We start from the raw sequence: 13208 nt of genomic DNA on the forward strand, positions 1-13208 counted from the left end.
ATGGATAACTCTACTAAGTAGTTGAATACTTTCTGATAAACAGATCTATCGGTTTTCTTCTTTTGCAGTTCTAAGTCTGGAATAATTATAGATATAAATGTAAAACTTTTAGAAGAAAACAGAAGGGGAAATCTGTAAGCTCTACCTTGGTGAAGAATTCTTACACATGACACAAAAAGGACAGCCCTTAAAAATTAGTTAATTGGACTTTACAAAAATTAAAACTGTTTAGTTTGCAAAATACCTGTTATGACAATGAAAAAATAAGACATATACTAAGAGAAAATACTGAAAAATCACATATCTGACAAAGGACTCCCATCTAGTTTATATAAAAACCCTCAAAACTCAACAATAAAAATGCCAGCAGTCTAATTAGAAAACTGGGCCAAAGACCTGAAGGAACATTTCACCAAAGAGGGTAACTAGATGTCAAGTGAGAATATGAAAAGATATTCAACATCATTACCCATCAGAGAAATGCAAAATTGAACTATCATTAGTCACTTATCAGATCAGCTAAAATAAAGATTAGTGACAATGTCAGCCACCGGCAAGAATATGGAGAAATTGAGCTCTTATTCATTGTCAGGGGAAGTGTAAAATGGTACAGCCACTCTGGAAAAATATTTGGCAGTATCTTTGAAACAAAAATAAAAACCTAAATATATACTTAATACACGACCCAGCAACTGCACTCCAGAGCATTTATCCCAGAAAAATGACTGTATGTGGTTGTTCATAGAAGCTTTATTTATAATAGCCCAAGTTGGAAACTGTCAAAATGTCCTATACAGTTTGGTGTGTCCATACCATGGAATACTACTCAGCAATTAAAAAAAAAAATCAACTGTTGATACACAAATCCTAAAGGACATTAAGCTCAGTGAAAAAAAGTCAATCTCAAAAGGCCACTCAATAATTCCATTTGTGTAAGACGAAGTTCTAGAGATTGAGAACAAATCTGTGGTATTTGTGGTAACACGGGGTTATGGATGGTGGGTGTGACTGTGAAGGAGTAGCATGAGAAAGATCTTTGTGGTGATGGAGTAGGTTTATATCTTGATTGCAGTGCTGGTTTCATGAATTTACACCTGGGATAAGATGAGTTAGAACTATACATACACTGTAGTTAGTGTTTTGGTTTCAATATTGACAGTTTAATTATATAAGTTGTAACCATTAGTAGGACCTGAGTGACGAGTATATGGGTTCTTACTGTACTATTTTGGCAACTTTCTGTAAATATATAGTTATTTCAAATTAATAGTTAAAAAATTATCTTTTTTTCTTTTACTCTTCCACCCATCTCTGAGAAAGAAACTGTTTGCCTTGCACCCCCATATTCACTGCAGCATTACTTACAACAGCCAAGACATAGAAGCAGCCTAATGTCCACTGAGGAATGAATGAAGAAGGAAAGTGTGTTATATATTTATAAAATGGAGTATTTTTCAGCCATAAAAGAAGGAAATCTTATCCTTTGCAGCAATGTGGATGGTTTAAGGGTATTATGCTAAATGAAATAAGACAGAGAAAGACAAATACTCTATGATCTCACTTATATATGGCATCTAAAAAAACAAAAACAAAAGTCCAAACTCATAGATACAATACAAAGAACAGATTAGTGGTTGCCAGAGGTGGGAGGTGGGTAAAACTGTTGAGGGTTGTAAAAAAAGTACAGGCTTCCAGTTATAAAGTAAGTCAATCCTGGTAAAAAATAAACACAGAAAAAATGTTTGCTTCCTTACTATGCCTAAGACTTTATTCATGCTTTTTTATTTTTATCCTCTTCTGTGTCATCCAGAGACTTGTTTCACTGACCATTCATAAGACATAGCCATCTTCTCCTTTCTTGATTGATTGATTTCAAATTGTCCTATCTCAAATAAAATGATAAATAGAACTACACAAACCAAGAAAACCTTTACGTCATTCAAGTGATTGTACATTAACGATGTATATCCGTGTTAACATGTGTAGCTCTAGTTTATTTATTTTAACTGCTGTTTTGTTGTTCAGTCGCTCAGTCATGTCTGACTCTTTGTGACCCCATGGACTGCAGCATGCCAGGCTTCCCTGTCCTTCGCTGTCTCCCAGAGTTTGCTCAAACTCATGTCCTTTGAATTGATGATGCCATGCAACTATCTCATCCTCTGTCTCCCCCTTCTCCTCCTGTGCTCAGTCTTTCCCAGCATCAGGGTCTTTTCCAATGAGTTGGCTCTTCACTATACATTTCATTATAAAAACACACCATGATCTTCTGTATTGTAGAATTTCACTACACAAATGATACTGTAGTTTATACTTTTGTATATGACTTGCTATGCTTATGTATGAGAATTTTTCTGGGTTATATATCTGAAAGTGGAATTGCCATGGCATGGACTACCTACGGCTTTGATATTATGAAGTATTGCTTAATATTTTTCTACAGTGGTTATGAGTTAACACTGTAAGTACATAATAAGTGGATAAGAGATTTCCTTGTCTACATTTTCCCTAGCCTTTGGATTTTCCTTAAGTTTTGCCTTCCCATTCCGTCTATGTACACATCTATGTAGAATCTACTTTGAAGTCCAATAGATTTACATCTCTAGTATAATTTTTTTGTTTCTTGCTCTTTGATCAATCAAGGAGTAAGAAAAGAACTGATTCATCTTATCTTTCATATTCATATTCCATTTTCCATATCTCTATATTTCTGACTCTACTGCTACAATATTAGTTCAGACCCTTATTCTTGCCTAAACTATTTCAACAGACTGAATATTCTAATATCCACCTTGGAAATCTCTTTCTGTTGCAGCTCATCCTACTTAAAACTGCTAGGTCAGTATTTCTAATGGAAGTAGTTTACTACTTTGGCAGTGTTGAATAAATTTAACACTTAAAGTGACATTCATAGTTGTTTCTAATAAGGTCCTAGAGTAACTTTTCAGCCACATCTCCTACTATTTTCTATATATGCCTTATATACTAGCCAGACTAGATTATTCACTTATTGTTGATTAATTCATCAAACCATAGATATTAAAAGCTTTTGTAATGCTATGTTGTTGTTGTTTGGTTGCTAAGTTGTGCTAGACTCTTTTTCAACCCCAGGGACTATAGCCCATCAGCCTCCTCTGTCCATGGGATTTCCCAGGTAAGAATACTGGAGTGGGTTGCCATGTCTTTCTCCATGGTATCTCCCTGGATCAGGAAGTGAACGTACGTCTTCTGCATTGGCAGGCAGATTCTTTACCACTGAGCTGCCAGGGAAGCCCTTCCCTGCACTTAGGATGCTTTTTTCCCGTAGTTCCTCCACCTAACCATCTTTTCCTTTCAAAAATCCTACATGCTTTTCAAGGCCTACTTAAGATGTTAGATTTCTATGAAGTTTTTCTAGTATCCTCAGTTAATTTTACTCCTATAGTACTATATTGCTTTTATGGCACATACTGTATTTCATGTATTTGTCTTAGGTTTCCATTGTGAATAAGTACTTTGTCCATTAATCTGTATTATCCTTATAGCACTTAACATAATGTCCTGTATAAGGTAGGCAAACAATTAACTGAAATAATTTAATTGAAGATAACATATTAGTTAAATCCAAGTTCACCATTTAAAAAGATCAGTTTTCATCATTAAAAAATGCTGAATTATGTAATTTTATATAGTATTCTTACTTTAAAACAGTATAGAATAAACTGGGTTTCTATATAGTGATCTTTTCAGCTTGCCTTGATGAATAGTAAAGTTTATTTGTGATTAACATAATAGTTGTTCAGCTCACTTTTAGACCCTTAAGTAATTCTCTTAAATCAGTTTTTCAAACTGTACTCTGAGTAATGTGTAAGTTGATTCTGTTGAGATGTCCTGCTTACTGCTGGGTGCTTCCTCTGCCCCAAGGAAAGTGAAAGTCGCTCAGTCATGTCTTTGAGACCTCATGGACTGTACAGTCCATGGAATTCTCCAGGCCAGAATACTGGAGTGGGTAGCCTTTCCTTTCTCCAGGGGATCTTCCCCACCCAGGAATTGAACCCAGGTCTTCCGTGTTGTGGGTGGATTCTTTTCAGCAGAGCCACAAGGGGAAGCCCAAGAATACTGGAGTGAGTAGCCTATCCCTTATCCAGCGGATCTTCCCAACCCAGGAATCAAACCGGGGTCTCCTGCATTGCAGGCAGATTCTTTACCAACTGAGCCATCAGGGAATCCCAAGAAGCTCTTTATTTCTTTTTTTTTTTTTTTTTTACTATACAGGGCTTCTTCAGGATCTTATTTAAGAAAGGATTTTTTTTGCATAAGTATTTTAAAATAATTGCTAAGACTGTATAATACTTCAGTTTTTATCCATTTATTTAATGTTTTCTAAGATCTTGCAAAATATATGATTCCTGCCCACTTATTATTTTGTATTGCTACAAATTAAAAATCTGTAGTCCATGTGAATATGAAACTTCAAATAATTAAGCAAATTGTAGGAAAATGGGCTTTGTACATGACAAATAGTATATTTTCTAAATATTTTGAATTTTAATATGGATTTTTTATTATTAGAATATCAGAAGTTATTGGAATTGATGTACAAATTGCTAGGTAGGCTAAAGAATTTTCTAGATCATGGCTTCTTAAATTTTAATGTGCATAAGATTCTGATTCAGTAGGTCTGGACTAGTTCTTGAGATTATTTCTAACAAGTGGTTTCTGTGTTGCTGGTCTGTGGACCACAGTTGGAGTAGCAATGAGCTTGATAACTTTCCAAAGCTTAGCACCACATTTTATTAGGATTGCATCCTTTGCCTTAGTGAAAGTAGATTTTCAGTATTGCTATAGACATTTATTTAACTGTTTCTCTACATTCTGATTTATACTTCGCCGTTTTTAATAGAAATTTTTTTTTTTTTAGGGCAATACTTTGTGCGTGGATTATTGATTGCTCTGTGACTATGTAGTTCTTTGTATAAAATTATCCTTCAGTATTTTTAAGATGGTTAGCCTTGAGAATTATTGGACTGTCAATGGCAACTTTCAGCAGTTTAATGGGGAATATGTGTAGTTTACTTTTTTAGTAGAACTGTTATACTTAAACTAACTTTTGTTATTTTGCAGGATATTGTTTGACGCTAGATATTGTTATTATAAAAATTAAAATGGAAATAATTTTGTTTGGCTAAAGTATGTTTTAGCTGGTATAAGTGCTGCTTTAAATTAAAAACTATTATTGTCCTGAATTAGTAGCAGTTATGTACCACAACAGGTTAGGCTGTTAATTTTATCTGTAGTAAATATGAATTGAAAACCTAATTTCTATAAGTGAACAAACAATAGGAGAGATAGTCATTTAGTTGAATAGCTTGTACTCCAAAAGCTATGAATGGGACATTAATGCTTTTCTTAAGACATATACTGTCAAAATATTTTCATAGTTTTTGGGCTTTTATAGAAAATGTTAGTAACTAAATCATAAATTTAAATTCTAAATTTTAAAGAAAATTCCAGAATTACATATTTTTGATGAATGGAGATTGGTAATTAACTTTGTAGACTAGAACAGCAGAACCTTTTTGGGGGAAGGTTACAATTTTTGTCTAAATACATGGTTATTATATTAATCTTCTATTATTTCACTTAAGAATTGTCAGTAGTAGGAACGACTGGAAAAACTACATTATTACCAAAGTGACTTTAAAATATATTATTATTTTCTTATTTCTTATTTCTTATTAAGTAAGCACTAATATTGCGAATGTATGTAAATGATAAAAGTTTTCTTCAGACCTGCTTCAATAATTTTGTATAGAAATAAACCTCCTTTGTGTTTTCTGGTAGCATCCATTGATTTCCGCTCCCCACCAAAGATACGTTAACAGTGCTGATGGAAGCAGAACACTTGGAATTTACATTAAAATTAAATGTGATGAATAAAAAGCAATACAGTATAATATTATAGTCTTCATTTTGCTTTACCAAAGTTCCAAAATCTAAAGGACAGAAATACTGACAAGGTCAAGAAAAATGAAAGCAAGAACAAATGATGCAAAAAGAAAATGACACTGAGGTCTTGGTTTAATACATATGTATTCCAGGTTGATGGTTGATTTCATTAGCAAATCTCATTGTTATGCAATGTCTGTTCTTCTGCAGCAAAATGAATATTGTATTTTTACAGGCTCTGTGTGTATCTATTATGTTACAATAAATGAAAAAAATATATATATACACACCTATTTTTTTTATACCCTTTCCAGTTTACTCTTTTCAGTTTGTCCTTTAGGAAAAGAAAGAAAATCGAATTATATTCTTCCTTTTGTTGTCAAATTTATTCAAAGCATTTCAGTTTATAATATAGATATATTTCCTACTTTTGTTCCCTGAAATAAACAGTTGTGAGGCCGTTAATAATGTAACCATTTAAATTATCCTATAACTTTTTAAATGAATATATCTTGATTGATTTAAGCTGATAATTAATTATGATGTTAACATATGCTCTCTAACATATTTTTAATGTTAGGATGGGTTTTCTTATCGCAAAAAAAATACTAAGTAAGTTGTACATATTTTGCCAAATGTACATACTGCTACCTTTTCCAATATCAAAAAGTATATGTTTAGATTTCTATAGTTAGAATTAAATTTTCATAAAATAGGAAATTCAGAAATAACAGATTTCAGTGACTCCACATAGGAAGAGTTCATTTAATCAGGGAAGAGACTGCATGACTCTTACGCAGTTATGTATATGAGTTCAAATATGGATCAAACTGTACTGGACACAGCTCATTTAATTTTAGTCATTTTGAGGTTTGACAATGATTTACAAAATCTATTTGGTTTTTAGTAGTGTTCTCAAAAGTTGTCACAACTAAGAATCCATTGTCAAGCTTGAAAATAGAAAAGCCAAAGTTTTGATGTAATATGAGTTGATTGTATATCATTTAGAAATTGCCTATATAGTAAAAATTGACTGTCTGGCTCACTTGATGCAATCCTAATAAATACCTTCTTTATGTTAGACAAGCATGAGCTGTTACAGATATGTACAGGAGTTTTAAATGTATCAACCTAAGTTAATTTTTACTTAGAATATTTGCATTTTATTGTTCACAATGGGTAATAGAAAACAAATTTTAAAATCTAGTAAGGGCGATCCCTAAAATAATTGGAGAGTAATATAGAGCTAAATCTTGTGGAGAAAGAAGGTTTTCTGGGGTCAGATAGTTAAGCTCTGTCCTGAAAGGGCGTCCTGAAAGTAATGCGATCTAAGCTGATAGTGCAGTAAGGAAGCAGTGGGAAACAGCATAAACAAGCTGGTAGGTAAGAGCACATACCCTTGGCATCTTTGGAAGACAGAGAAGAGACCAACCCAAAAGTAACGGAATATATTTGCTCCTACTTATTTACCCCAGTGCTTTTTGTATCCTTGTTAAATTTTAATAGTATTCAGTCCAGATATACTGTATATTGAGGTGCTACCATTACAGAACTTGTTTAATTTTGTATAATAAAATGGGAAATATGAAATTGCTTTTATATTAATTTTAGTCTTCCCCCATCAATAATAAACAAAGTAAATGCTGTAAAATTATACAGAGATTCATACTCTATAATAAATTGCTGCAGACTAACTGAGAAAATAGGAATCTAGAAGCTCTAAGTCAGATTTCTGTACCACAGTTACAAATACCAAACTGAGGAGGAATAAAAATTATCAGAGACTGCGGCCCAGGCTGTTGAATTGATCAGGATCATAGAAGGTCACTAAAGAGAAAGCAAGGAACTGCTTTAAATTAAAAAGAGATCCCTAAGTGTCTAGACCTTTCTACCAGGGTCTTCTCATTGATTGAGAACCGCCATCATCAAGCATGTCCATTTTATGTACTCATCCGGCAGATAAATCTGAATTTAGAAAATGAAATATGAATTCGAAATATGAAAACAGACTGTGAATTTAACAAAAGATCTTGGGGATTGTTAGTGTTTTTTTAAAGATTCTACCTAGATAAATAGCAGAAACTTTCCTGTTAAGATGGCACATTTTCTGGGTAACTTTTCATCGTGTTATGATTTTAGCTTGCCCTGAAGAAAGGTTGAAAGGAGTGCCATATGAAATTTGTTCAATTTCTGTAAAGAGGCTCTTGAGAAAATTATTGTTTTGTCCAGTGTTGCATCACTGAAAAGTATGAAGACGTTTCTCTTGATTCTAAGTACTAGGAAAAGCCTTGGTGCTTATTTGTAAAGTGAAGTTTTTACACAGTGAGAGTTTTATAATTTGATCTTATTTCCTGCTTCACTTGGATTGCTAGGAAGCTCAGAGCTGAGCTACCCCCATCTGAAGGTTGTGCAAGACCTTATGACAGGCATTTGTGTGTTCTAGCTTCACTTTGTGTTTCATCCTTCTTGCTTCCCTTTATTCATATTAATTTGTTTTTTGAAAGCATTCTGTTTTATTCATCATATGTCTTTAAGTCATCTTAGTTTAGAATAGACAGGATATAAATAATTATGGAAAGCTTCTTTATTGCTGGTAGAATGTAAGCAAGTAGAAGTAGGAGCTCTTGTCCCCTTCCCTGTCTTTCATTTTCATTTTGCGTGGATTTTTTAAGTCATGGAAGACTAATCTCTGTGGTTTCTTAGACCTTCCAGGGGCAAGGGCATCCTTTCTGAAGATTTTTCTCTGTGCAGAGCTACCAGGTGTAGCTCTTTGTGTCAGGTGTACTCTACAAAGAGTGCCTGACTGAAAGAACAAGTAGGGTTGAAATGTATCTAGAGGAGCGAAAGGTTTCCTTTTCTCACATTAGCTCGGAGCGGGTCTTTTTCTAACACAAAGGGTATCATGTTTGCCCTGGTTTCTGTCCTTGGCCTTTCAACTGAATTATAAACTGTTAACACCAAAATTTCCTGACATTTGATAAAATCTGCGTTGAATGAAACAAAATTTCAAATTTATTTTACTTCAGTATTTTAATTTCCTTATCTTTTAAATTTGACCCATTCAGTTCAGTTCAGTCTCTCAGTCGTGTCCGATTCTTTGCGACCCCATGAATCGCAGCACGCCAGGCCTCCCTGTCCATCACCAACTCCCGGAGTCCACCCAAACCCATGTCCATCGAGTCAGTGATGCCATCGAACCATCTCATCCTCTGTTGTCCCCTTCTCCTCCTGCCCTCAATCTTTCCCAGCATCAGGGTCTTTTCCAATGAGTCAGCTCTTCGTATCAGGTGGCCAAAGTATTGGAGTTTCAGCTTCAACCTCAGTCCTACCAATGAATACCCAGGACTGATTTCCTTTAGGATGGACTGGTTGGATCTCCTTGCAGTCCAAGGGACTCTCAAGAGTCTTCTCCAACATCACACTTCAAAAGCATCAATTCTTCAGTGCTCAGTTTTCTTTATAGTCCAACTCTCACATCCATACATGACCACTGGAAAAACCATTATGAGAAACTAAAATAGTCATGGGTCTTTAAAATAGTTGAAATAATAAGTTTCTAATTTAAAATTTTGTTTTGTTTCCATATATGAATTACATAGTCAAAGCTCCTATTTAGTAAGAATTATTAATATATCTCAAATTATCTATGAAGAAAATAGGGCTATGTTTTACATTCCACGTAGTTAACAGGATATTTGAATTATTTAATTGGACCAGGAAATTCAGCTGAAACTTTTAACTTCTTAGTTGTAATTTTCTGAAAATTTGGTGTTTGTTTCATGCTTCATCATAGTAAAGATGGTGGTTAGCAACTTGTTGTTCAGTATTAGTTTAGCACTGTTTAGCATTAATGTTGTTCAGTATTAAATATGTACTCCTTTCAAATGATGCATATTAAATATTTGTAATGTGACCTATTCTCATATTTTGTATTATTAGTTTAGTTTTATCTTCTTGGGTGTTCTTTTTGTTGTCACTGATTTTGTTATCACTTTGTTTTGTTTTCTATTCATCAATACATTAAAGTTTTATTTTGCAAATATAATAAATATACACCTGATTTAAGTTATATAATTTAATACCATGATTATATTATTGTGAAACAGTTGTTCAGGGCTCTTTGCATTAAAATTAAATGATACTGTGTTAATAGTTAGGACACAGATGGAGGGCGTTTGAACAAAGTATTTTAAACATAAATGTAGATTAAAAAAAAAACCTCTCCATATTCTTAAATTAGTGAATTGGTTTATCATTTTGATGGATTGTGTTTGTTTTATACCCTTAGTTAATTTAAGTCAGTCTTCATTTAACTACACTAGAAATTTCAGACAGTGAAAAAGTCATTTGGGGGGAAAAACTAAGGACAGAGAAACAAATTTCAGGCTCGCCACATATATTTTTAAATACTTACAGATAATATTTTAGATTTTGTTTTCTTTTTAAAATGTGAGTTTTAAGTGATGCAAGAAATAGCTTCAAGTTATGTAAAGTTTTAATTCATATATTGAGATTTTTTCCTTGGACTGCTACATGAATTACAGTTTTACTTTGCAAGAGCTTGTGTTAAATTATAACTCAGAAACTTTATCTTTTTTGTTGAAAGAGTTGAAATTTAAAAACTTATTCCTTATTTAGCAGGTTTTTAAACACTTAATCCTAGGTTTGTTTGTTTTTTTTTTTTTTTAAAGAGAAAACCTTGTTAGCTAGCATTGCCTTGTTTTTAAATTTACCTGCCAAGCAGTAATTTTTAAAACCTGCTTAAACAGGTTTGTTTATCAAGGATTCCTTATTATAACTCTGTGCCTTCGCATGTCAGGAATAAACCCTCCTTTAAAAAAGGAAGATAGGACTCTTTATGTCTTGACACTAATTAAAATTAAGAAAAGAAAAATTATTTGAGGCATCAGCCTCACCTGGCTTAGTTTTGTCACGTGCGCTTTCACGTTTACTGGTGATCTAAGTGCTCCACCTGCTTTCAGTTTGTTTACCAGGAAATCAAGATGTGTAAACTGCAGGAAGTACTATTTGACCCTCTCCGACAGTATCTCATTACAATAATTGCTAATCTCTGAATAAGACAGCCATGTTTTGTGAGTAACTGAGAGAGAGAGGTTGTGTTAGGTAGATTTTAGGTGTTTCAACAAATAAAGCATTGTAAATGCTTGCTTGGATTATGTTTTCATGATAGCTTTAGATAAAAGACATATGGTGACCTTTGGGGTCAGCAAAGCTAGTACACAATAGTAGGTATTCTTTCATGCCTTTTAACTGAAAAATACCACGGCTTGTTGTTTTGGAGTGCTGTCACTGCTCTGAATCGAAAGGATAATGGCTACTTCCTGATTAAATCCACTCTCCACAGTAAGCTGTTAATGTTATACTGTATGTCTTTTTCTCCTGTAAATGCAATACTATTTGGTGCTTTCTTTACTTTTTATCATTGTCTTTCAGTAGATATATCTGTTGTAAATATATCCTGAAGTTGAAGTTTATAATTAGAGTAGAAAGTACTGTTTTAAGTTTGGATTTTTTTTTTTTTAATGAAAAAGTATTTTTGTTTGGTATTAAATCCAATCTTCTCATATACTTATTGTAGATTTTGGATAAAGAATTTAGCTTTTAAAAAAGATATTGAAGTGATAAATTATATTAAGCTGTCACTTTCTTGGCACCCTAAGCAAAATTTAAAAAACAACTTATGTAGTAAGTCAGATTCATTTGTTTAGGGAATATTTGGATAAACTAATTTATTTTTACTTAATATATTTCATAAATCTATTTAAATATATTGTCAGAAGTATTGATAATTGTTTTAATGATTAAGTTAAATTATTTTAAAATTAATTATGAGATCCTTGTGATGTAAAAACAATATTAAGTACTCAGAATATAAGAAGGGGAATAATGAGCTGCTTAGTTTTAATCCTAAAGCTGGCAGTCACTCCATCTGTGTTCTTGGGACAATTATTTAAACTGCTTACCTCAGTTTTCTTGTCTACTGTTCATATGTGTGCTAAGTAAAATGTGTTTTTTTTTTCCTTTATGGTAGTAGAAACTGTAAAGAAAATGATTATCCATAAGATTTTATAAAACAGACAACTGACTCTGAGTATATAGTAGGAAAATAGTACACAAGGAAATATAGAAAAATTATTTCTATTGTAAAATAGTGGAAAATAAACTTTAAAATAAATACCAAGTAATTATCTTTTTAATTTCAGCAAAACTGTAATTTTTGCTAAATCCATGATATAACATTACCAGAGGATTCTACATATTGTTGGATACATGGCTGAAATAAGAAATGGAGAACCTAGAGGTGATTTAATGAAGAGTCACAAATACACTTAATTATTTATCTTTTTCTCTCAAAGTCTTATTTCTGGGAATGAGATTATTCAGAGTAGAGGGAAGAAAGTATGTATACATTATAGGCCTATAAGTATATAGTTCATCTAAATAGTAAGATGTTTTATTTTTAAACTTTTGTATTAAGTATCCTGATTATATAAAAAATACTATGAAATTGTTAAACATTGAAGGCTACTATTGAAGATGGTCATAGAACCTAACATTCAGAACTAGTTTTAAAATATTCTGAGATAATGTAATTAAGTTTTGTTGAGAGAATTAAGGTACCTTCTTTTGCAAAATGCATATCACAGATATTTTAAGTAACCTGGTGATTTATGTTATTGGTGCATTCTAAGGAAATTCTAAAGATTATATTTATTGACTATTCTAGCTTAGTCAAGTTATTGAAGTAGGACTTATAGGAGGGCATCTATTTAATTTGTAATAACAACTAATAGATGTCACTTATTGAACACCTAATATGTGCAAACTACTGGACTAATTTTTGGTAGGAAAGGCAAACTTTTACCTTTACCCTCTTAGAGTTCTGTTTTGCTGGGCCTGAGAATTAAATTGGTGTAAGATAGATCAACAGGAGGAAAAAGCATACATATTTATAATACAAATTTTATGTGAAATGAGAGTCTGCAAAAGGAATGAAGACCAAGGAAATGGTGAAATATTCTGGTTTTATGTTAAGTTGAACAAAGAAAGGCAGTTATGGGAAAGTAACTATGTGGGGAGACTAAAGGAAGATAAGAATTATTTTAACAAGGTCTGTTTGTTGAGAATTCTCTCAGTCTCAACTTTTTATCCTTGATGGTGAGAGTGTTACTTTCCTTCTGGTATAAGAAGGACATCTTTCATATAATACTTTGATTTCCTGCTTTTAAGAAAAAGAAGGAAGGTCAGAGTGTTTTTCTGTA

General features: G+C 32.7%; 1 protein-coding gene across 6 annotated transcripts in view; it reads left to right on the plus strand.

Annotated features, from left to right (window-relative positions):
• The window catches only part of BAZ2B (bromodomain adjacent to zinc finger domain 2B), a 420528-nt gene that overhangs the window by 204093 nt on the left and 203227 nt on the right, over positions 1-13208 (plus strand). The window contains exons 1-2 of one of the 6 annotated variants that reach the window (XM_055572448.1): positions 9951-11289; positions 12150-12247. The exons of 3 other annotated variants lie outside the window; for them this stretch is intronic. In XM_055572448.1, the coding sequence (XP_055428423.1) occupies positions 12217-12247 (31 nt within the window). In that variant the 5' untranslated portion in view covers positions 9951-11289; positions 12150-12216. Of the gene's footprint in view, positions 1-9950; positions 11290-12149; positions 12248-13208 lie in introns of those variants that run through there. 2 more of the 6 variants (XM_055572454.1, XM_055572449.1) reach the window with 2 other exon arrangements.

The sequence above is a fragment of the Bubalus kerabau genome, chromosome 3 (assembly GCF_029407905.1).
Source record: "Bubalus kerabau isolate K-KA32 ecotype Philippines breed swamp buffalo chromosome 3, PCC_UOA_SB_1v2, whole genome shotgun sequence".
NCBI classification, from domain to species: domain Eukaryota; kingdom Metazoa; phylum Chordata; class Mammalia; order Artiodactyla; family Bovidae; genus Bubalus; species Bubalus kerabau.